This window comes from Mercenaria mercenaria, chromosome 4 (genome assembly GCF_021730395.1).
Source record: "Mercenaria mercenaria strain notata chromosome 4, MADL_Memer_1, whole genome shotgun sequence".
NCBI classification, from domain to species: domain Eukaryota; kingdom Metazoa; phylum Mollusca; class Bivalvia; order Venerida; family Veneridae; genus Mercenaria; species Mercenaria mercenaria.
In genome coordinates, this window is record NC_069364.1 from 23,340,683 (window position 1) to 23,368,022 (window position 27,340).

Sequence of the window (27,340 nt, forward strand, 5' to 3'; positions counted from 1 at the left end):
TTTGCACACACTGGGAAATATTATAGAAGCGTCACTACACTTCCTCTAATCTTTAGACGGATACACTTTTAGAAAATAACTCCATGCCACTTATTGGCTTTAACAGTTGCATTGAATAAAGTTCTATTTTTGTGATATATAAGATAAACTTTGACACGATTTTCACCTCGTGATTTTAGCAGAACTTTGTCACGTTTACAAATTCAGCCTAATTGTATGCAGACGGTAGTGTAAACACTGTACAAAAAGACAAATCAAGGACCCAGAACATGCCTATGATATGTATAACTAGGCTTGGCTTTGATAATTCCTGTCAGGTTTGGTAGAAATCTGCCAAATGGTGTAAGAGAAGATGCCAAATTATCATAAAATTTGACAAATAAAAGACATATCTCCCCTACAATTCAATGAAACAGAACATGTTGATAATATGCACAAAAAGACTTAACACTGATCTCTCATGTAAGGTCTGTTGGAAATCTTTACAATTATATAAACGAAGCGGCCAAAACATCATAAAAACAAATCCGAAACGGGACATGTTGATGATATGTATAACTAGGTTTGCCACTACTATCTCCTTAAGGTTTGGCGGAACTCCGCCTAGTTATATAAAAGAAGTGGCCAAAACATCATAAAAACAAATCCGAAACGGGACATGTTGATGATATGTATAACTAGTTTGCACTACTATCTCCCTTAAGGTTGGCGGAACTTCCGCCTAGTTATATAAAGAAGTGGCCAAAACATCATAAAAACAAATCCGAAACGGGACATGTTGATGATATGTATAACTAGGTTTGCCACTACTATCTCCTTAAGGTTTGGCGGAACTCCGCCTAGTTATATAAAAGAAGTGGCCAAAACATCATAAAAACAAATCCGAAACGGGACATGTTGATGATATGTATAACTAGGTTTGCCACTACTATCTCCTTAAGGTTTGGCGGAACTCCGCCTAGTTATATAAAAGAAGTGGCCAAAACATCATAAAAACAAATCCGAAACGGGACATGTTGATGATATGTATAACTAGGTTTGCCACTACTATCTCCTTAAGGTTTGGCGGAACTCCGCCTAGTTATATGAGAATCATACAATTTGACGAATCAAGGACCATAACTCTGCTGAAAATCACCGAACCAGAAAATACCAACGATATGCACAATTAGGCTTGGCAGTGGTCACTCTTTTGAAGTTTGATGTAAATCAATTAAATGATGACGGAGGAGTTGCGTGGACCAATTTTATAACAGACGGACAGACGGACCAAGAGATACAAAGACAGATGGATATCACTAAATCAGTATGTCTCCCCCATTACATGTAGTAGACATAATAATGTTAACAGGTTTCCCCAGCAAATATCCGTTTCAGAGGACAGGGTATATTCAATATCAATTTCAGGATTAAAACAAGACAATGTATCAATAGATGAGCCGGGAAGTCCTATTTCTACTGGCATAAGTGGTCATAATAAAGTGCCTGCACTAAATACTAGTACTTGTTTATTTTGATCATGGCTTTGGCTTTATGTAGTGATACTCAAAAATATGTTGGAGGCAGTTTCATTTTGGATAGATTTCTATACCGACAAAAGATAAAGTATTTCAGTCACCATCATCATTTCAGGCACGCAACAGAATTGACAAGCATATTGAGAACTAGTTTGTCGAGCACTGATGTTGACTTTAACAGTCCAACTGTGTTTAATGACTGATGTCAGGCCGGATTATCGTTTAATCTATGAAATAATTGAACGGTCACTGCTTTTGTTTTACATGTGCATGGACCCCGATATGCTTTTAGCATTGAGAACATAGCTAGACTAAATCGTCCAGAATGGTCAGGTTCTTAACATGGCCTTGCAACATGTTGAACGTGCTCGGAGTGAAATACAGGACAAGAAGTAAAAGAAGATAAAAAGTAACTCCTCACTGGCAACTGCAGTAGAACCTCTTTAATCTGAACATGCTCGGGACTAGAAAACAAAATTCGGATTAGAGGGGTTTTCGGATTAGAAAAGTTGCTATTTCAGACTGAAAATATATGCATTTACTTCAGAACGAATTGATAAAACATAAACTTTAAGCAACATGTAAATGTCAATTCTTATGTTAATATTAATAATAAAGTTTTAGTATATAAGTACCAAATCAGTAAAAGAAACGTAAAATAGGTATTACAAATAAACTGATCAATTATTTTTGGAAATGGCCGCAGTAAGTAACCGTGCATCCAACTATGTTCTAAATATCATCAATTATTTCCATCATCCATTTTCTAACATTCCGCATAACTTTTCAATATAAATACATTAAATCCGCAACAAATTGATCATAATAAAGCAAAGACTCATAAAACATGTTGGCAAATAATGGCTGTTTAAACGTCGTTTTAACGCAACAGTATTTAGTAGCATTTCTATGAAAGACCGGTAGTGACTTCACACTTCACACTTCATACTTCTCACTTCTCAATTCACACTTCAAACTTCAGATTTCACACTTCACACTTCATACTTCACACTTCAAACTTCATACTTCACACTTCATACTTCACACTTCAAGCTTCACACTTCATACTTCTCACTTCAAACTTCATTCTTCAGACTTCACACTTCACTGCACGCTTCGCACTTCGTAGATTAAACATCACGTGACTTTACGTCATCTGCTTATTGTGTATTGGCATAGATGTGTACAGTTCGATTACTAGGTCAAACGTGTTTACACGTTTTCAAACCAAAATTTCTCTACTTAAGAAATGACCTTTCTACTTTTTGATTATGTTTTGTTTGAGCTTGAGCTCACGTTTTCCTTATACAAGACACACTAAAATATAAATCCCCGAATTTAGCTTACAAAACGCAATATTTAATGTTTACAAACATGATGTTTACAAAAACGAACCGTATGCCATTTCTTATTTGAGTTTTAAGTATTATTGATTGTGTACATTTTGAATGTTCTAGGAAAATAAACGACTTTTCGAGTTTAGATTATATCACTTGTTGATATTCGAAAAATAAGGGGAATTCACTGCCTGTCGTCCGTCCGTTCAAAATCTTCTTGAGAAAAACTATTGGGATAATGTTTTAAACAATCTTACTTGAATGATACATGGGTGACGCACATACAAATTGCTAAAACAATTTCATTCAATGCAGAAATGTGGTTGCCATAGTAAACGAAAGGAAAAATATGTTTAAAAATCTTCATGTGTGAAACAGAAAGGCATAGTAATTAGATATATGGTGTGTGGCATTACCTAGCGGTCTTCTAGTATTAAAGGTATTCAAATTATGCCGCTGGATTCAAAATTATCCCATGTAGAGACAGTACTTTTAAACGGACTTATAAAGGAAAATCTTTTTTAATATCTTCTTCTCGTACAGTACATTATACTCTACGGTATTCATTCAAATTACGCCCCTGGTTTCAGAAGTAACTCAGCCATAATCATTATTCTTCTTCATCATGTCCAATCTCGGTAATCCCAGGTTGTTTTAAAAATAGAAAAAAAACGCTCGAAAAAGACTTCACATTTCAAACTTCAGACTTCACACTTCAAACTTCATATTTCAAACTTCAGACTTCACACTTCAAACTTCAGACTTCAGACTTCACACTTCAAACTTCACACTTCACACTTCATACTGCACACTTCAAACTTCACACTTCAAACTTCACATTTCACACTTCAGACTCCTATTATTTGTATGTGTATTAAGAATTATATATATGAAGTGTGAAGTGTGAAGTTTGAACTGTGAAGTATGAAGTTCGAAGTCACCACCGGTCTTTCGTACATTTCTACGGTAATTTATTCATTATTTCAGCATTATTAAACCATTAAGTATCGGATCAGATAAGAGACAGTTTAATGAATTTGTTTCTGAAGAATGACTGTCCAAACACATTGAGTTTGATGTAAACGTTGTCGCAAATGTTCACGTTAGCTTTCGCTTGGGCATTCGCACATACATATGTGAAGGTATACTACCTCCTTAGGCAGACAAGTATTCAGTCGAAAGATATAATTGTTAGCTCACCTGAGCACAATGTGCTATAGGTTAGCTATTATGATACCCATGTGTCCGTCGTCATGCATTCTCCATTGTCAACAATTTTACTGTTAACATTCTAGTGTTCACAACGGTTACCAAAACTTAATGAATCTTAAGCAGAGTTCTTCCCTCGGTACGATATAACATGGCAAAAACTAGACCACTAGGTTAAGTAATAAACTATTCGTTACGACTTAATTGGCTACATTTTCTACCTGATCTTTGTCAGAATATATGTCTTTGAACAGTTGAACACGTTTAAAGCTGGGTTGCCTCAGGTTACAAACTAAATCACTACGTCTCAGAAAACCTTGTTAACACTGTAGATGTCACACAAAAAACTATTATATATTTTTGTCTTGTATAATCTACTTGGTTAATACTTGAAGTTAAAAACTAGGCTAGTTCAGGTTAAATCATAGAAAAAAGAAACATTGTAAACACTCTAGGTCACAAAGATGAAACTTTGTCAGAACGTTTGTCTTTATACAATCTATGTCAAATTTACAACTTGGTCATCTAAGATCTAAAACTTAGGTCAAATCATAGCAAAAACCGTATTGCAAATCTAGAGGTCACATTTCCTACTTAATCTTGCGCAACCAGGATACTATATATTAGATTGGGAATCAATAAATCAGAAAGCTACGCAAATTTTACCTTTTTGGTTAAAGATTATTGAAATATATCAATATCAAATACAAATGTAAATTGAAATCATAATGAAATCAAATGAATTAGTCCATTTTTTAATGTTTTCATACGAAAGGGAAGTATTTACAAAATTTAATTAACAATAATAAAACATACATTTCTAATAATGATTTTGTGTTCATTGAATAAATCTCTTTCAGAATACGCTAAAATGATATATGTCATTAAAGATTGCTTAAATGTAATTGTCCAACTTATATACATATGGTGTTACTAATAATCAGACATAAATTTTTAAATTTCTAATATGCATCTAACTCTATTTAAAGGACGTTTTATTCATGAAATAAATTTCTGACAGAATAAGCTAAAAATATAATATGTTATAAAATGTTGCTTAAATGTGATTGATCACCTTTTATTACAATAGCTTAATATGGTGTAATATGGTGTTACTACTAATTTAGATTATAAATATATACCCCACACTTTGAATATACATGTATATCCTTATTTGTGCTGTATGTAGTTCAATATATATCATATAACATGCATTGTATTTCTGTTCAGATTTATAAAACATATCTTTTCACCCATGATTTTCAATATTTAAACTTTGTGTTAATTATAATAAACGGGCTCACACAATGTTAACAAAGCTAAAGGGGAGCGGTGGTCTAGTGGACAAGGTGTCAGCGGCTCAGTCCAGGAGTCGTGGGTTCGAGTCCCACTGGGGTCACGACCACGACTTATTATATGACACCAGTACTGGTTTTTCCAGAAGGCGGACTCGAGAGTGGTTCCAATAAGCTTGAAGCTTTCATCACAATCGAGCTAAAACAAATTAGTATCAACTAACAAAGCTAAATATATCAAGTTTCAAGTTTCAACACCAAGTACAAATTTCGATTATAATTTTCAAATTTATTTCCAACCTATAAAATATGTATTATCTTATCATGTTTCCCGATCTCTTATTAAAAAGGTTGAGCACCAAATTTATCAACTGTCATTAGAAGTAGTAAAATACACGGGACTTTGTTTGCATCTAGTTCACTCTTCACAATACGGGTAGCTCGCAAAGGTTAAGCTTACGGATTCTGCTGGCCCGTGTTTTTGCGACATTAAATGATCAGGTATTATATCAATATATACACGATCATTTCACTATATTTGTAGAGTTATTCCAAAGTCTTGCATTGTCATTTTTTTTTCTCGTTGAAATACGCCGATTAAAACATATACTTCTTCAGAATATTTTACCTCTTTTATTTTCGAAGTTCTGACTAAAAATTGAAAAAATATACGCTAGAATGCATGTAAATACGTAAACGTTTAAATCTCATTTGAGCCGTGCCATGAGAAAACCAACATAGTGGCTTTGCGACCAGCATGGATCCAGACCAGCCTGCGCATCCGCGCAGTCTGGTCAGGATCCATGCTGTTCGCTTTCAAAGCCTATTGCAATTAGAGAAACTGTTAGCGAACAGCATGGATCCTGACCAGACTGCGCGGATGCGCAGGCTGGTCTGGATGCATGCTGGTCGCAAAGCCACTATGTTGGTTTTCCCATGGCACGGCTCATTTAATCGCACCATATAGATACATGTCTAACAAATTGTGAAATATTATTTAGAGGCTTAGAACACAGCCAAGCTACGTATAGCAGTCTCGGTTTGATTGAGTCTGTTCATGACAGGTTATGAAATGTGCAACACCTCTCACGTCCCCAAGCTCTGTTTTAATCTGAATTCTAGGAATGCAAATTATTTTCGATAGGAATACAGATTAGCTTAAGTACAAAAATGTATATTATTCACTGCTTATATAAACGTATATTTTCAATACAAAGAAAACAACAGTTTCAAATATAAAAGACAAAAGTGTTAGGTTTAACTTCGTTCATGGCCCTTATAGGAATAGAAATACAGTTTATGTTATAGGAATATTACGGATAGCAACCTTTAGAATGTTAGAGTGAACCTATTCTTTAGTTTAAGGTTATTGAATATATATTGATTACTAAAAAATATTGCGCAGTTTGAAACAGCTGTAGTTGTTATTTCATTGTTGGCTTTTGGAAATAAAACACGGGAAAAAGAAGACTAGACAGATTTAATATAAACATGTATTTCTTTGAACTAGTTTGTATTTTTCTGCTGATACTTTTTTCAGAGGTACACGCGACAGGTAAGTCAATTTTTTTTTGTAACGTAGTAGGAGTTAGAATGCATAAATAATAATTCACTACTGGATGCACATACGATTAAACATGGTTTAAAACCCTGTAAAATATCCATTAGAATAGGAAAAACCGTTAATTAACCCCATTAATTTTTAAAGCCCGCCCGCTTAGCTCAATAGGTAAGAGCGTTGGTCTACGGATCTCGGGGCCGCGAGTTCGATCCTCGGGCGGGGCGTATGTTCTCCGTGACTATTTGATAAACGACATTGTGTCTGATATCATTAGTCCTCCACCTTTGATTCATGTGGGGAAGTTGGCAGTTACTTACGGAGAACAGGTTTGTACTGGTACAGAATCCAGGAACACTGGGTAGGTTAACTGCACGCCGTTACATGACTGAAATACTGTTGAAATAAGGCGTTAAACCCAAAACAAACAAACATTAATTTTTGCATCACTTTATTTAACAGGTTTCACAATATTAATGGGTTACATGTTAAAATACCATTAAAACACCCATTTTTGACCATGAATCATGCCATTAAAATTTAGCTTGATAGCTAAAAAAGTTAATGGCTTTGAAAAAATAGTGAAATCCTGTATATTTTGAATTTAACAGGATTATTCATGGCCCTTAAATTTGATTTAATGCCCATTAAATGTTCAGGTTGTGTACGATGTCATTTAAGAGTAAACGTAATGGCCCTTAACAGCAATGTAATGCCCATTAAATCCTACATTCTGTAAAATGTGATTCGTATATATTCTCTTTGTGGTTTTTGGCTTGCTCTCCTATTGAATGCTTATAATTTCAGTCTCATATTGTTCTAAAATAGACTTTAATCACAATAAATACATACTACGCACACATCGTCTATAACATATCATGATGCTATATTTAGTTGCATTAAGGTTATTTCCGCTTGATGCAGTTAAGCCATTTTTTTTCAAATGTTTGCCAAATTGTGTTCCTACAAAAAATCGGATTTATTTCAATGAAAGTCAGATGAAAACGTATTAATTTATTTGATAACATAAATCTACAGTATTTTGGTAATGGTAAATACGTATTGATGCATGCCACTTTTTCTGTTCTTTGTTTTTCTTGTCCAAATAATCAGCATTTGTATAAGAAAATGAGTGGGGTAAGGAACTTACATTATAAAATGTGTTCAGACTAGTTTAGATTTTAAAATTTTGCAATTCTTGAGTAGAAACTGAGGTTTATAGAGAAGTGAACAGTACACATAATTGTGAAGATTTACAGTCTGATTTAAATTTATTTGGGGCATGGGTAGATCAATCGCTTCTTCGTTTCAATGAATCAAAGAGTGTGGTACACTTGATTGGAGATGGGAGAAGCTACTTGTGATGCAATCCCTCAAACATTTGCTCTTAGCTGTTTAAGTGCATGCACGTGAGCACAAAGTACTGAAGAAGAGCTAAATTGTGATTGCCCATTGTGCGCTGACATTGTCATCAACAGTTGCTTTTTGAATACACCTGATGCCTAATATCTGTACCAATAAAAACTTGGTCAGAATGTTTGTCAATATTATAATGTTGAATAGTTAAAACTACCCACATGGTCACTTGATCTATTAAACCGGTACCTGTAAACCCTTCTCAGTACAACTCATTACAATACAATATCCATTTATTTTCTCATTTCATATGAGCATATGACAGAATAAGGATACAATATAACAAATGTTTGAACGAGGCTGTTACATGTGTTTACATTACAAAATAATAAGAGAAAAAAGAAGAAACAGATATTCTTCTAGCATTTTACAAAACAGTACATATGTATAAATACTATTACAGGTGTGGTAATACGTAGTTTAAATCAATACGGCAAATATTAATATGAAGTTGATTATCTTAAGATGTCTAATTCTGAAGGCAAATTTTCATGGCCCTTAATTTGATATACAATTAAAATATTATGAACCCATTAAAATTGAATCTGACATATTTAATGAGACCATTAATCAATTTTTTAATAATTAACGGCCATTAACAGAGTATTAAAAAAAATTAATGCCCCCATTAGTTCTTACTAATTAATGTGGAATTAAGGGGTACCTTTTTAATGGCACATTAATTTCAGCCCAATTAAAATTTTTCATGGAGTTTTAAGGAGCCTGTTAACTTATTTTAATGGTTTGTTTTAAGCAGCTTTTGATGGCCATCAAAGTCATTTTTAATGTATGGCATTAAAACTATGGTCATGAAAATCCCATTAAATAGTAAGAAGTAATGGGTGAATTTTAACAGTGACCTGTTAAAATTCTGTTAAAAACGTTTGAAAAAATTAAGGCCAATTTCATGACCCTTTTAATGGCATGTGCATCCAGTAGTGATTGTTAATCGTATATTAATATACCTGAAACAAGAGTGGTAAACTGTGGAATTTACACCAGAAATATTAAATATCTAAATCGTATTTCTATCTATTTCTGTAACCTGCATCGTCATATATTTTATCAACCTCTAGGAAAACCGTAGCCTGAATACACTACGGATCGCAGTAAATTGACAAATTAGCTATTTTACAGGTTACATTTATAACAGTATCATTATGTGAGTTAGAGAATTTCCTGGCGGGTTAAACATTTATTAACACTGTTTTTTTATTTTGGACCATAGTAGGGGTTAACTTTCAAAAAGGTGGTTTCTTGCGCGCCATTTGCCACTGACCGTTGAAAGGCTGCGCAAATGTGTTCCTTTATTTGTTCGTTTTGTCCTTGTTGTATGATTGTTTCACTTTTTCTATGTATGTTTCTGAAAATGTAAATCATTTGCACATCCACATATAAACTGTTCTAGGGATTCGTTTGGGGAGGTTGCATTTTTGGGACGTGGATTGTTGTCCTTGTACTTTTATTGGTATAGTTAGTATAGTTAAAAAGGTATACTTGAATGACAGCTGATCTTTAATGCTCGGAGATTTCTGCATTAGTGCAAATCTGTGCCTCTAGTTATCTCCCTTGACGGTCGATCCACAGAATATCAGGCTGAAATGAAATGAAAGTCAGAATTATGTCACAATTTAAATAATTAAGAATTAAATGTTGTTTTTTTTTGCTTTTATACGGGTATAAACCACATTGGGATATCTTGCAAATCAATGAATCGCGCAAATCTTGATATTACGGCACTATTAAATATCCTGTTTGATTTTTCTTTCTATACAAAATATAACAGTAAATGTAAATATAAGAAAATTATCCAATTCATATTAATCGTCCAAATTGTAAAATGTACTAACTGTACATTAACGTTAACATTCGATTTGACGGTTCGGCGATATATGACCATTTTGTGTCGATTCGCCGTAAAACCCAACTCACTCACTCACTTAATTTGACGGTTGACGCTGTCTTTATTTAAGCAACAGTATGTCCCATCCAGTGATTTGTCCGGAATATTGAAATAACCTTTGATAGTATAGATGTCCTTATAGGCAGCATATAAACCCTAAAGAACTCTGCTAACTAAGAAGTGTTTGTTGACATCAGAGTTGCCAAGGATGTTACAATGAAAACCAATTCCAGTCACATATAATTTGGTTGTTGCATATGACAATCCTTCCAATGACAACATTGATATGAACTGAACAATAGGGTCTACAGTGAGGGGATAGTTGTTCCGAGACAGTATGAACGAGGGAAATCTCTGGAATCGTAAGTTGTATGGATTTCGTTATACTGGCTGCCACCGATTATCTGTACAGTCTTTCAGATTCATCTTTGATATCATTGGCAGAAATTTGCTTGGTATCAACTCTGTTTGCCTGAAAAATAGTTTTCTTGCATCAAATATCGCCCCATTTTTCTTTTAATTTTTTATTCAGCACTGACAATATTCTTTGAGAAGATGTAAGTTACAGATATTTAAGATGTTTCATATTTAAAATGGGTCCTGATGTGTGCTGCAGCCATTGGAAATATGTCAATTTTATAAAGAGTAAAGAAGAACAGGTAGTTAGTGTGTTGTAACTTATGAGAGAAATTTGGAAAAAAATGAAATCCGGCAAGATGAGGGTTGAAATGGGCTACTTTGATTAGAATTAGATAGAAAATGACAAATTTATTGCAATTTTATTGTAAATATGGATAAAACACAAAAATATTACATTTTGACTGTTTTGGGTGTATTTTGTTGAAAAACTGCGTATTTGTAGCCTAAAGAATACTTTTGGCCAAATCCAACGCGTTGCCTAACATTGCCATAACACCTTAGAACTGTTGGTATCAAACTAAAACCTTGTACCTTTTCATGCATTTAGTTTACTTGCACATTTCAAATGAAACTTGCACAATCTTATAGAAAAACGTTTTCTTTATAAGCTTAGGGAACATCGAAAAAAATGTGTGGCAATTGGTCTGCTGATGCGTCAAGTGTGGTGTGCTGTGTGTTGTGCGCTTGTCACCTTCCGCTTTCAGCCTCCACCGCTGGCTAGCCTTCTGGTGAAAAAGGAGCCGAGTGCGTAAGTCTTCCCTGCCAGTACATAGCCTCTCTGCAGACAAGCCCTTTTGCAGTGCCTCCGAGTTGGCGCCACACGGTAACTGAGCACCTTGCGGCCTCAGGCAGAACTGCAGGGGACTCGGAGGAGGTCTGCCCCTAGACATGTGGCATGCCAGGCCCACCAGTGTGTGGACACGCCCTGATGCCTATGAACAGACTCCCAGCTATGGGACAAATAGCTCCTGTGTTCCCAGGATAGGGTTTTAACTCGAAACTAAGGGTGAGGTAACCACGACAGATACCTAGAGAGTTGAAGACAGAGGTGCTGGGCAATTGGCACTCTCTTAACGAACCACAGCACCATGCAATATCGCTATGACTACACAGCCATCCGATATTCAACAATGTGGTGCTGAATCTCTGAGGTCCCTCCATGGGGATTCAGTGCCGGGCTCTGAGCCTCGACAGAGTCCACCCACAGCTACTGGGGGTCCCTCCTTCAATCCACAACATGCAAAGAGAAGAAGGAGGAACATACCAAGGAGAAGAACCAATCCGCATCAACCTTTCAGGCTGATGCATTGGAATGCGGAGGGTGTCTTCAACAAGAAAGCTGAACTTGAGCATATCCTCCATGAGAAAGACATCAATGTCTGTTGCATTCAGGAAACTCACCTACAGTCAGAGAAATCCTTCAAAGTCAGAGGATACCAGTGTTTCCGCTGTGACAGAATTGGCAGACGAAAAAGAGGCATCATGACATTCAGGAACAACATCAACGCTGTCCAGACCAACACGCATATGGATGACTCCGAGTTCCAAGTTCTGAGCCTCAGAAAGAACGAGTTCAGTTTGAAACTTGTGAACATATATTCTCCAAGTGACAAAGCTCTGTCCCTTGACAAAGTTACAACTGATGAAACCAGTTTCAACGCCAGTATACTTAAGGCTGCTTACAGCGCCATTCCAAGGGGAGCAAGAAAGGACTATAAGACCTACTTGAGTGATGAGTTGGAGAATCTACAGGCAAAGTTATCAGAAGCCAGGGAAGAAGCAGAAAACAATCCCTCACAAGAAAGAAACCTCTCTCTACAGCAAGCCAAGGCCAAATTCCTCAGGCATAAACGGGAAGCACAGAGGAAGAGCTGGAGAAACAAAACAGCCTCGCTCAACCTAGAGCGAGATGGCCAAAAGCTGTGGAGATTGACGAGACAGCTGAACGATGAAGAAACAGGAAGAGGCTCAGTAACTTTGGAAGAGAATGGTGAACTGTTGACGGGTAAACAAGCGGCACACACTTTTGCCTCTAACTACAAAGATGTTTCCAACATCCCCATCAACAGGGAACGGCGAAGAGGAAAAAGGGAAAGGCAGACAAGCCAATTGACACAAGAATGCATGAAGCAGGGTCTTAAACTGCATGAGCTACAGACAACTCTTAGGCAGTTGAAGACAAAGAAGTCTCCTGGACCAGATGGAGTCACAAATGAAATGCTGACCCATCTAGGTACTGCTAGTAGCTTCCTACACCAATCTCCTTCATGGAGAAGCTAACAGGCACACAGCCGTTACAAGACAGAAGACATGCAAAGGTTCTGCTTCAAGCAGAGAAGTTCAGGTCTTTTCAAGACCATCCCATGAAAGCCAAGCTAGATGGCTACACAAATAATCGGCTCAAACGTAGCAGCTTCGTACATGAGGCAAAGAAACTCAACCGACAGTTTAAAACTAAGCTGAGCATACCAACGACTCCCCTAGGTAGTGAAGACATTATAAACCCACTAGCGAATGACCTGTCCTCAGTGACTGTGAGACTTGCTGTTCCTCGTCTTGACCGCGGGAAGCAAGAGGATGAAGGCATTCGGAAGAGCCTCACACTTGCTATGATCAATGAAGACTATCCTCCGGAATCATGGACTCATGTCTATACTGACGGATCAGCCATATGCACCATCAAGATGGAGGAGCAGGAGTTTTCATTCAATACCCATCTGGCAAGAGAGAAACACTACATGCAGCCACAGGAAAACACTGCAGCAATTACAAGGCAGAGACTTGAAGTACTCATGAAGGCCGTCTCAATGGTTGAAGACTCGGCAGAAGAAAGCTCCCCAGTCGTCTTTCTCACAGATGCACTGTCTGTCATGGAAGCTCTGATCAACAACAAAGCTCCGCAGCTAGCCAGGAGAATGCAGAGCCTGAGTATAACCTGCAAAGTAGCACTTCAGTGGATTCCATCCCATTGTGGACTTGCAGGCAATGAAGAGGCAGACAAACTGGCTAAGCTAGGAGCTCAGTCAGAACAACCAACAGAACCTGTGAGTTACAAGGAGAAAGTCACTATCATCAAGGCACTAACGAGACCAAGGATGGAGGAAGATGCTTTTCATCTCCTTGATCGGTCTGAACAAGTGATGATGGTCAGGCTCCGCTCAGGGCACAACAAGCTTAATGCTCACATGTACAAGAAATACAGACTGACATTATCGCCAACTTGTCCATGTGGCGAAGAAGATCAGACTGCGGAGCATATACTTCAGAGATGTAAAAGGCATGACCAGTAGCGAGCTGCGACTTGGCCGATAGATACCTCAATCCACCAGAAACTGTATGGATGCATTGAGGATCTGCGGCAAACCACAATTTTCATCGAGGCTACTGGTCTGACAGTGTAGTCGCGAACGAAAAGAAGAAGAATATCGAAAAAAATAATCTGGCAAGCTGAGGGTTGAAATGGGCTAATTTGACGGAATTTGATAGAAAATGACAAATCTATGGCAATTTTGCTGCAAATATGCGTAAAACACAATTAGATTACATTTTCACTGTTTGGGGTGAATTTTTGGTTCAAAAACTGCATATTTGTAGCCTAAAGAATGCTAAAGGTAAAATTGAACATAATTAACAGTTTAAATATATAATTTGTATGCAGATCAGAGTAGAAAATGACATAACGGGGCAAAACTAGACTACAGTTAGGATAAATGATAGAAAATTATGTCGCGACAGATATTTTTGGCAAAATCTTACACGTTGTCTAACGTTACAGAAAATGCAATAAAACCTTAGAAACTGTTGGTATCAAGCTAAAACCTTTTATCTTTTCATGCATTAGGTTTCTTGCACATTTGAAATGAACCTGGCACAATCTTATAGAAAAATATTTTCATTTTAAGGGAACATTGGCAAAAATCAAAATCTGGCAAGATGAGAGTTGAAATGGGCTATTTTGAATAAAATTTGATAGAAAATACATTTTGCTTTTGCAATTTTGCTGCAAATATGGATAAAACACAAAATTGTCACAATTTCACTTTTTTGGATGTATTTTGTTTTCCAAAATTGCTTTTTGCTTTGTTGAGCTATTTGCATTTGTGTTGCTAAAATCACACAACAGATCTATGCTTGATATGTAGGTAAGCAGCATTTTCATAATGAAATACTAACGTGACAGATTTGCCATGAATACTTAGATCATAGACTACCACTACAATTAAGGCATTCTTGAGCTGATTTTGCAGTTTGTTTGTTTGCCTGAAAATATTTTTTTTTTTTTGCATCAAACATAACTCCCACTTTTCTTTTGATTTTTATTCAGCAATGACAATATTCTTCAAGAAAATGTAAGTTACAGACATTTAAAACGGTTCCTAGTGTGTGTTTCAGCCATTTGAAATATGTCAGTTATGACAAACATTTTTCATTTATGGATGAAGCATTTAGTTAATGCAACTTATTTTTATGCACAAATCGGGAATAGATATTCTGCCTGTATACACTGAATGTACGTTGTACAATGTAGAAATATTGGAAATATTGGAAGTGAAAAACGGATGGATTAATCAGCACGTCTTTGTTTTTTTATTAGATATAAACAGCGAATGTTTTCTTTACTACCAGAAATGCAGATTAATTCATCTATCATTTTCCTGTTACTATTAACATTGAACGAAGAAAAGTTGGAAATGCGCAAGAAGAAAGGATAGATTAATCCATGTCTTCAGGGGTCAAATTTAACAACAGTTTGTACTAGCTGAAATTAGCTAGTGCCCTTTTTGATCACTAGCTAAAATGAAAAGCTACCGGCTAAAGTTAATAATATTTAATTACTCTATTAATATTTTACTGGCCAAAACTTACTGATTGATCTCTGTTAGTAGCCAGTCAAAAACAAAAATGTTTTCTATTAGCTTAAAATAGCTTGTGCCATTTTTTGTTGAACAAGAAAATATCATAAATATAAATGATAACATTCCTTTCATGAAGAAAAATGTGTACCTTCAAAACAATTAAACTTTATTAACTCTAAAGACATTTGCTTGTTATATTATTGACTAGTTGAAATTAGCTAGTACATTTCAAACCCACTAGCTATTTCAAAATTCCACTACCATTTAGCTTGTTTGCTTGTCTAAATTTGAACACTGGTCTTTGATTTTATATAAAAGTTAATATGGTCCGCGAATGTGTTTATCACTACAAAAATTAGGGATAGATTAATCCATCTTTTTCTGTCTGAATATATTTTACAATGTAGAAAGTTTGGAAACGAGGAAGAAAGGGTGGATTTATCCATGTCTTTGATTTTATATCTAATATGGTCCGCTAATGTTTAACTGGATTTTTTCTGTCTTAATACCCTGAATGTAAAAAGTTTGGAAACGCGCAAGAAGAAAAGATGGATTAATCAATGTGTTTGATTATACATGTGAGACGTTTTACGAACATAAAATTAATCCATTTTTCAATCAAAATTAGCATTTGTATTTACAAGTTTTGAATACATGTACAAAGAATTTGTTTGTTTGTTTTGGGTTTAACGCCGTTTTTCAACAGTATTGTTGGCAATAAATGTTATATTTGTAGATGGATTAATCCATGTTCATATGATGCACTTGGAATAAAACCGAAAGCACTCATTTTGCTGTCTTTGACTCCTTTTAGCTTATAAAAATCCATGAAGTAATAAGAAAGTATAGGCAAAAGTCGTTTACTTAGTGTGTACGATATCCAAAAGTCAGGTGGGCTGGCCGACCTTTAATTCAGAAACTGAACGGGTTCTCTGTTTATCTTTTTTTCTACCGATTCATCCTGGATGAGATCACTCTGCAAAGATAGAATAAATGATAGTAGTTTTACTCTTTCAGCCCACAGGAATTATGGGATAAAGGTAAACCTGGAAGAAGAAGCGCTGGAAGAAATTAATAAGGTATAAAAACGAGATTGGACTGTTATAATATATATTATTACTTTACAAAAACATTAAACATTGGTGTTACACAAACTTCTACGGCATATCATTAGTGCCAGGTGCATGTCATTTATTAATAATTATTATTACTATTATTATTAAACATTTATATAACACTCTTTTTATGTACATGTACACGTTCAAAAGTGCTTTACAGAATAAATTGCAAACAATACAAACAAATACGCATTCAACACAAACAAAAATGCATTCCACATTAACAAAAATCATGAATGTAAAACAATATAGATAGAACAAGACAAAAATACATATTTCAAAGTACATTTTGTATTTAAATGACCCTAGGATAAAATACAGTTTTACGCTGTTTTATGAACAGAAAAAAAAAATGTCGGTCAGTTAAAGAAATGTTGTACAAAGAAGTGGGTTTTCGGCAGGCTTTTGAAAGCAGCTAGCATGTGAGCTTCCCTGAACTTGATGGGAAGGGAGTTCCAAAGTTTTGGAGCAGTGAGCGAAAAGCTGCGATTGCTATAAATCATGGTTTTAGTTTTTGGCATAACCAGTGACAGTGTGTCTTGTGATCTTAGGTTTCTGACCGGTTTATACACTTCTATCTTATCCCTTAAACAAGCAGGGGACTGATTGCGTAATCTTTTAAAGGTGTGGGTCAGAACATTGTACTGCACCCTGTATTTCACTAGTAACCAATGGAGCTCATTTAGAACTGGTGTAATATGGTTGCGACGGGGCGTCTTAGTGATGACGCGAACTGTCGTGTTCTGGACATGTTTCAACTCTTTAACTCGACATTTTAACTTACTCACTCGAAATTTGATATATAATTTTTGATAGATTTCGACTTACTTTCGAGTTAATAAGTCAAAGTTTCAAGTACGTTACGTTATCTCGGAGCCATAGTATACATAGATGTATAGGTCCTGATCGAGATTAGGTACCTTGTGTAGCCCTCAGGGGACCTAGATGTCATATAAGATGACAGGTTTTTGTCCTCTTTTAAAAATCTGTTTTAGTCTACAAGGTTTCCGACAAAGTTTGAGCCCATACTTTAAGAGAATATAAACATGCCATACTTGAACGGGTGGTTGTGCGTCCCGACTGGCTACCTGTTGAGAACAAGAGCGGGTATTTGAATAGCTCTAAAATCTGAGGAAAGGACAAAGGCATTAGAAAATTTAAGTATTTTGACCATTTCCATAAGATTGTCGATCTGGATCGAGTCCATTCCACCAGAATATACTATAAATGTAAATGTACACTCTATATATCATGGATGCAGTTTGGCATCTGGAGTAGCTCGAGACAGTAGGGTAGGTCATGCATTAATGTATAGTAGTACTTGTTCAAGTCCCTAGATGTAACTCAAGAGGAGGGTGATGGGGAGAGGAATTCCCTCCTCCGGTAGGGTCCGGGGAGCCTCCCCCGTGGAAATTTTAGACCAAACAAATAGAAAGGGTGGCTTCTGGTGACTTTTCTGACCAAAATATGCTTCTTCAGTTTTGAATAAAATATTCACAAACGGCTCAGAATGTAAAGAAATGTCTATATAAGTTGCTGAACGTTACAAATCGGGATCGGGGAGAGGGGTTGGGGCTGGCTTTTTGGAAGGACTTGGACTAGGCTGTCTATTTATTCAGGACGAAATTTGTTGTTAAAAAATTAAGCAACATGAGCTCTTTTTCCAAACTTATATGTTGTATATAAAATTTGCATCCACTATACATTTTAGGTTGAAAGACAAAAGCTTTAATTTTCGTATAAACAACATTGCAGTAATAGTATCAATGACAGCCCATTCCGCGAGATTGTACTTGTAATCTTACGTCCTTCACCAAAAACATGAACAAAATGACCTCGTTCCAAAAAGTCTTTCTAAATTGGATGCCAAAACTTTGAAAAGGAACATTTAATTATAGCTTTAACTAAGTTTTCTGACGTCAAAGATCACAGTTGAATCGACACGACAGTATAAATTTTCACTAGAGTTAAAAATATTTTAAATAAAAACCAGAACTGTATTCTGGTTGAACGTGTTTGACAGTTCTGTTATAAGATGATCACAAAAAGATCGATATCTTGACATTTATTTTGATTTTCTAATACTCCAAAGCAAATCAGTTATCTTTGTAGCAAGCTGACGTAAAATGCTGTGCGTTTATATGGGTATGAACCACACTGGAATGCGCTTCTTGCTAATCATCCAAAACAGCATTCAATTCTTGAATGAAGTACACATGTGTGCATACGTGTTACAACGGGATATATTCAAATCATCTTGCAGTAAATACTCTAAACTGCCTAGGAACTGATCAGACTGCTGAGGACAAACTTTGACTTATGCAAAATTTCAAAACAGACAAAATGATGAAGCTATTTCAACAGATTCTTATTTCATTCTTCAAGTATATTTACGGTAAATTCTCTTTGTAGAATAATGTTGTAAGCATTATATCAATTTCTAGACAAATGTAATTACTAAAAGTTATTGTTTGCCATCTGTTGCCTGTCTGCATGTTGCATGTTGCATGTTGCATTTTGATATCACAATCGACCTTGCCATAAACATTGATTTTCAAAACTTGCAATTTTCCTGAAATGTACTGTGAAATCATTATTATTCGTGGGGGATTAATTTTCGTGGATTTCGTGGTTGAGCTCAACCATGAATTCAAGTCCCAACGAACAAATTGTGCCCACGATATCTATAATTGTACGTAAAGTCGCCAAAAAAGACACCACAGCCGTTCGATCTGATCCGTAGTTGTGTATGCATGCGGCAGTATTAACCTGCAGCTTTCGTGTAGTTTATGGAGGCTCCATCAACGATAAACTTAGGTATGCGTGCAAACAAAACCGACTATTTTATTTAGAAATGTACCCTTGGTTTGTTTTGACATGCTTGTCAAAGTAAAAGTAGATACTAAAAATAGAAGTTTGACGTAGCGTCACGTGCCAACCGCACTATAATACGGCTGTTATTTGATTTTTTCGGCCCCGCTATGCAATGTTTATGCACTAACCTTTATTTTTACTGACATGTTGTAAAATACTACGACTTTGGAACTATTAAATATTATAAATTAATTGCTAAATCTGCGTCCGATACATTAATGCTTAATTCATATTACACGTTTCTCGGCAGGAAATAACGCATGTACAAGTTCAACAGCTTGTAATTTTAGATGCAGACCCGCCATTCATTTGCAAAAAAAATCGTACCAGTTTATAATAGTTTATGTAAGGATTACTATGGTTATACTAGTACTACGGAATAAAAACAAAATTATTTTAAATCTATTATAGTTTGTGTTTTAATTTGCAGTGCAATAACTAGAGCGAGTTGATCAATGACCAACTTTATATTTGTTTCGATTTTGAATGCTATTTGTGCAAGGTGCTACGGGTTTTGACACTTTTTAATTGGCGCCGACTTTTCTTATTGAATATTTCACAATTTTAAAAAGTTTTGCAAATTAGGGGTCGTAAATTATAGATAACGCTGTCGTTAATTGGCAGATGATCACTCGCTAATCTCTCGCGGCGAAGATTGCAAATTCGGTAACCATGGTAGCGCTGTTTGACACGTGTAGGTTTCACATGTAAAGACAGAAGTACTAGTTGATCTATTCCTGTGGAAATTATGATTTTTTTAAACAAAAATAGAAAATCCATGAATTTACGCCCCCAAGAAACAGCCGTTTTGGCCAAAACCACGAAATTTCGTGCCGACGAAATTAAATGATTTCACAGTATCTACATTCTCGGGAATCAAATAAATAACGATCTTGTAAAAGATGTTTGGGCTGAAATATAAAATCTAAATTCACGAAACGATAATAAAGGAAATGTGTCGAGGGCATTAGTAGGTTATGAGCATTCATTACATATGTGTATCTTAGTTTTAAAGAAATCGAGGTATCACCGTATTGCAAAGGTATTGAGGTGTAGATGTAATTATATCGTGCGTTAAATAATTTTGATTAATGTATTTTTTCGGCAATAAATTTTGAGAAATGGGTGCCAGGGCATAAGAAAATGTTGACTGGTGTTGAAACTTGGTTTCTTTATACTACCTCCTCCCACGACGGAGAGAAGTAGGGTTGAGTAGAGTAGATGCCTCTCAGCATAATGACCCGGAAAGTATATTCATAACCGTATGTTTTTCATGTAGAAATTAATGAATTGATAGTACATGTATATATGACTGAAGTTGAGTGTTACACTATGGTAATGCGGAAAACAAAGCCTAAATGTTAATTCATGAATCTGTTCTTTTTGATCCCGTTGATTCTCTTTGACCATGGGATAGATAATTTGTTTTTGTTGGAGCGTAGCGAATAAGGAAATAATGCAAAAGATTGTTCTTGTGGTAAATAGCAGAAATTTTGATAACAGAGCAAAAGAACACACAAATTATAAGAAAGTCAAGAACCAGGACAACGGCATACTCATATGCTATGACATTGTCCCTACCTCCATACCCACTCCTGGTCAGTTTTTTTTATTGCTTCTATGGAATTTCCAGATTTTATTTTTTTATTTTTGGATTTTAAATGTTACCCAGTCAAGTAACCGAGTATGCCAAGCTACGCGCATGTATGAGTGTGTAGGGAGATGAATCCACTATACAATTTTACTATCCATCAATAAAATTACTTCTAAACCAATGTATTCATAAGAAGTACCCCATTTATATTTTTGGTCTTTAACAGATGGACAGACGTTCAAATTCTACGCAAAACAGGACAAAGTACTAAGTCAAAATTTCAAGTTACTGAGTCTGTAAGATAGTTAATTCGAGTTGATACACATTTTTATTGTAGTTTCACTGATTTTCTGTTTTACAGGAGTTACTTGATGATCCAGATTACGCCGAGGTAGAAGATCTTGCAGACCATTTAGAGACGTTTAAAAGTTAGTGTTACCCCGCTGTATGAATTTATTACAATTCTTATAATGGCTTATATACATCATGTAAATCAAGGGGACGTAACATCACACGAAATGTTTATAACCGCAAAGCAGTATTTAATAAGTGCCTGTCACGATGTAGTTTGTCTTCTCGATGCAAAGCGAGTATAATGTTCCGGGCAATTGAATTTTTTTTATATATATTAATGTACACGTGTTTACTGTTATGAGTTATTTGACGTACATAATCTATACTTTGTTTTTTCCAGAAATGTTCCTCGAGTTTGAAAAAGATGCTGAAGGAAATATTGGTAAGTTTGTACAAACAAAAAGTTTTTAGCCGTTAAGGCTGTATCTTTCTTAATTTTTATGCAATTGAAGCATATTAGCACTTTTCATGGTATTTTTTATACTTGTTACCAGAAATCAATTTCAATAGCAGTGCTCTATTCAAATTGAAAATTAAATGTTTTTTTTAGTGATTTAAAACAATTTGATGTCTGTCTGTGTCTTAGATAATTGTCTCGTACTGTGGTTTCCCTATTTGGACAAAACTTCTGATGACTGAAAAAGCCAAAACACAGACGTTTTAATTTAGCAGGTCATTGTACTTGACTATAGTTTGACAAAAACAATGCAGGCTCTGTTTGAATGAGTCTGTTCATGAGAGATAATGAAATCACCTCAAGCTTCTGCGGAACTTTATTATACAGAAACATTGAATAGACCCTATGATCTCGAAGAATAAGAAAAAGTACTACATGGAGTATCTCCTTACAGCATGGACTTCTTTTTAAACTTTTGAAAAACTCTATTCTAACATGGCTCGATTAAATTGCCATTTAAACAAAGAAGGAAGTGTATATTCTGCGATAAACAAGGTTGACGCGCGGACCGGTAAGAGAGCATTATGACATCTGTTACATATGACGTCAAATTTCCGCCTGGCGTCAGTTCATTACTACATGGATAAATGAAGCCAAACATAATTTTCATCAAATTATTTCAATGATTATGTAAAAATGAAAACAATCAAGGCCTTGTTATGGATTATCGTCTTATTTACCACACTTCATCGTTCCGATGCTTGGATTTTTATCTATTTAATCTTACCCCCTTGCGGCTAAATTAATGCGCATCTTAACAACGAAACGCGATAAATCAGGCGGCAAACCACTCAATGGCCTTGATTATTTGATATCAACATCATTTTGAACAACCAGGGAAAAAACTTGATACAATAACTCATGTTATTTCAGATCTGGTAGGGTTATCCCACATGCTGGAGAAGGTCGGACAACCGAAGACACATTTAGAGATGAAGAAAATGATTCGAGAGATAGACACTACAAACAAGGGAACAATCTGTTACAGAGATTTTATCGCCATGATGTTAGGACCCAAAAGTTCAGAACTGAAATTGTAAGAGGGATTTACTCTTTAAAGATTAATTATTTACTTCAGTTTGAATTGTCTCCTCGTAACTACATGAGGATGCAGTTTATTAGAACAGGTTTGTCGTGGTTATACAAAGCAATGATGTTCCATATTTACGAAAGCTTATTTTCCGATAATTTTGTAATTATGAAATTATTTCTTAAATATAAAATGCTGTTTCGTTTTGTACGAAAAATTAATGTGTTTCACGAACCGTAATTATGTTCTTTTATTTAAGTTATAATTTTCTTTTTGTATTTCAAAAAAAAAATGAAATATTATTTTATAAACATGAAATGTTTTTTTTTCGTAATAACTTTGATTTTATATTCAGGAAACATTTCTTCATATTTACAATACATCTAAAAGTAAAGTACAGATTACTAGTATTTCATATAAAAATTCTAATATCTCGAAATCAAGTTTGTATTTTTAAATACTAAGTAAATACGAAATATAAATTCGTAAATATGAAACACCTTTTAAAACAACAGAAATATTATATTTTTTAACGAACAAATATTTTGTTTTTACGAATAAGTATTTTATTTACGGTATAAATCTAATGTCAATGTAGAAGCCCTGTAAACAAACATTGAACAAATATTGACATTTATATTTTAGGTGAAAAATGTATGTTGAAAATACAGGATTTAAGTATTCAAGCTTCACACATCTTTAACATTACTCATACATTAAAATTCTAATATTTTACTTTCATTTTTTTCTTGTTAAATTACTTGATCTTTAATGATTATGTAATTCAGGATATTGTTATCTGGAGAAAAGAGCTAGGCAGAGGAAAAGCGGACAGGGGTCCCTCCAAAGAGGGATTCGGCAAGTTTGCCATGGAAATTGACAATATTTGAATAGGAGATAGTTTGGGACCAAATTAGACTACTATTTGAGCAAATGATATTTGGAGAGTGAAAGTGCTGCGATTGGTCCAGTATAAACGATTAAAATGATATTTTGTTTCAGTTCAGTATTACTGAACACTTAATAAATGTATGCAATTATTGTTTAAAATGTATTTAGTTAGTTTTGTGAAGTCTTTACAGACGTTAAAATGTGAATATACCGGTATGTGTCACTTATCTAAATACTTTAAGTGCAAGTTACGTAACCTAGTATTTTATAAACTAGAACATTTGGGGTTCATAAGCATTGTCAAGACTACATATTAATAATAATAGAAATAACGACTTTATTTTATATGGATAACATATTTGGTGTTTAACAATTTTTCAATATGGTCCACATGATCAAACAGTTAATACAAATTAACTTATAAAACTAACAAATCAGAGAACAGTTATGATTAAACAAACATTAATACAGCTGAGTTATAAACAAATGTAACATAAAACACAACATTATTTTTAATTTTTGAGGTGTATCTGAGTTTTGAGTATATGATGGAATAGCATTCTAGATTACTGACCCAGAGTATGATAGACAGGGATTTGCAAAAGATCAAAAGATTTCTTTGCCCTAGGTTTAGGGACATCCAGTTCAGCATTATCTCTGGATCTAAATTCAATCTTTTACATGAAATTTGTACGGACTGAAATTTAGAGTTTAGATACTGGGGGCAAATGTTATGTAGGAATTTGTAGACCAGGAGCCGTATTCATGAAGCATATTAAGTATAAGTTATGACTTAAGTTGAAGATTTTACTTAAGTTTGTGGTGATTTTAGCTTAAGACTAAGTATAACTTAAATCCTATTCATAAAACAGCTTAAACTTAAGATACGTAAGAAATGACTTAAGTCAGAAAACAAAATAGCGTCGTGAGTACGGGTAAAGTGTTATTTTTCAGATAAAATCACTTTAAACATAATTGTGCATGTTGTATCTGTCTGAAATTTATGTTTTTTTTTTAATGTTTTCGTCCACAATAAAAGCCAAGAATTACTTAACAAGTTGTTTTATGAATAACAAATATATTTAAGTAAAATAAATTTTTTACCTATGTAATACTGAAGTAAATGATCAATTTCTTATACTTATACTAAAGATGGCTTATGAAAACGGCCCCTGAACAGCCTTTTCATAATGAATTCATTGAGGAAAAGTCATTCATTTGAGTTCTGTGAAGAGTTCAACTGATGGTGCAATGAAATCTTTCTCAAGAATAATTCTTGCAGGTCGTTTTTGAAATTGCCCGAAATTGTACAACAATAGTTTAGATGTGGTAGGATGTATGCATTAAAGAAAAGCTTGCGGGAATATATACTGAGAAAAAATGTTATTCTTAGCAGAAGGTATATATGAGTGTTTCACATTGTCGGTGTATTTTCAACTTGAATCTGCCATTTAAGATTTTTATCAACCTGAACCCCTAAAAGCTTGAATGCAGATATAAAAATTTTCGTTTTGGTACATTTGGAATAATATAGTTTTGTTGACACCATTTTTCAACAATATTGACATCAGTCTTGGAGATAAGTGTGAATTTAGCAACTGTTTTGCCTCACGCAGAGATATTGTTGTATCATTAGCAAACATATCCTCTGTAGAGTTACATGTGAGAAGTGGCAAGTCATTTATATATAGAACAAATAATTATAATAGAGGCCCAAGGACAGATCCTTGGGGTACACCTGCTGAGATATTTTGTGCTTCTTATAGATGTCCAAATACAGAAACCCTCTGTTTACGATTTGTTAAATATGATGTGAACCGAGTAATAGAAGAGCCACTGAAATGATATAACATTAGATTGCTTAAAAAAGAGAATGATTTATAAGATCAAAGGCTTTGGTCAGAACTAGGAATATTATCCCAACACAGGGTGTTTACAGTTATAATCCAGTCGTCAATTATACTGGTTAGCCGAGTTTTCTCGTGCATTTTTTTTTAAACCGTTGCAACGTTTTACTTTTGGAAACATTGATAAATACAGAACGAGAGTATTTTTAGACACTATCATCACGTGGTAAGAAACTTCGCGCATGCGTAGCAGATTGGCGGACTATCGTTATTTTGGAAGTTTTTCTTTGGTTTTCAGCACGATCGAGTCATCAAAACAAGTTTATATTGTCTCCTTCATCTTACCTGATACAATTCCTTCCAAAATCTAGGTTCTCTCAGGGTATACAGGCCGATCCGAGACTTTTTCGTGCACACTTGAACGAGATAATCTCTACCCCTGCACCTTTTCGTAACGTCCCGGGTCCATCGGCACGAAGCAGTTGTTCGACACCGTTCATCACATCTACATCTCTGTGAGTTAAACTTGTAACGAATTTCAGCTATTTTTATAGAAAAACATCAACTTCGTCGCCAACTATTCGGTATCTGAGCCCGGTATTTGAGCCGCATAATGTCTAGTATTCCACCGTCCGGACCGGTAAGCAACATGTTGGAATATTTTCAGGATAATAGCGATGGTATCAAGCCTATGTATACAATGAATAATCAACATCATAAAAGTAGCGTTTACTTAAGAAATTAATTAATATGCATGACCTGATATATTCTTATAAATAGCGCAGACAAAAAACCCTCTCAGTTCTATTGTAACAATGATAAATCTGAAAGATTTCGCTCGGTCCTCATTGGTAAAAAATGCAAAATGGCATACAAAAAGGTATATAATAAAAGGATCATTATACCAGTAAGTAGACCCGGCACTCGTGGATCTTGCCAAGCCGGATCCCAGATCAAGCTAGTATTATAATTGCTCTATTTATATATTATACAAATAATAATTATTCATTTTTAACATTTATAGATGACTTATTCACTTCTGTCCCAAACTGCTTTTAATGATGGTTATTAGATTTTGCCTATCCATAGATTTAGTAACCACTTGTAGCGATTTCAGTTCTCTTTTAATATTTCCGTCGGTCATTTCATTCGGCAATTTTTCTGTATCTTTTTGACATTTTTTGTTCGCCTCAGTATTTTCAAAGTCATTTATTCGACGTTTCAATGACTGTGATTCTTTAATAGTCTCGTTCCAATACAAATTGTTCTTTTTAACATAATAATTCTTTGTTCTTTTGCATCGTTCATCTATTAACAATTCCATTCTCTTGCGGGTTCTAAAATCATAGACAGTCTTTTTTGTTGCTTACTTTCTGGTCATTGTGCTTGATTTCATTGTTCATTTTTTGAACTCACTCACATGTGAACTTACGAATACCGCCTTTTCCTTACAAACTCAGGGACATGGTATAAGAAATGGTGCATGTATGGTACAGTCCTTTCTTGTCTCGTCTTTTCTGCTTATATCTGCATAAAGTTCATTACACTAAACAGTTGCAATCGTCCTACTATTTGCTTTAGACGCACAGTTCACTTGGTCTGGAAATGACAGGGTAAAGTTTCCAAAGTTGGAATTACTACTGACTTTCGTTCCGTCACCGGCA

General features: G+C 34.9%; 1 protein-coding gene across 1 annotated transcript; it reads left to right on the top strand.

Annotated features, from left to right (window-relative positions):
* Window positions 1-6,748: 6,748 nt before the first annotated feature.
* LOC123556200 (allograft inflammatory factor 1-like) lies at window positions 6,749-26,691 on the top strand. Its single transcript, XM_045346773.2, has 6 exons — window positions 6,749-6,913; window positions 16,529-16,590; window positions 21,459-21,525; window positions 21,792-21,833; window positions 22,782-22,944; window positions 23,727-26,691. Exons 1-6 carry the CDS (start codon window positions 6,850-6,852, stop codon window positions 23,752-23,754), a joined length of 426 nt encoding a protein of 141 aa, XP_045202708.2. The 5' UTR covers window positions 6,749-6,849; the 3' UTR covers window positions 23,755-26,691.
* Window positions 26,692-27,340: the final 649 nt, after the last annotated feature.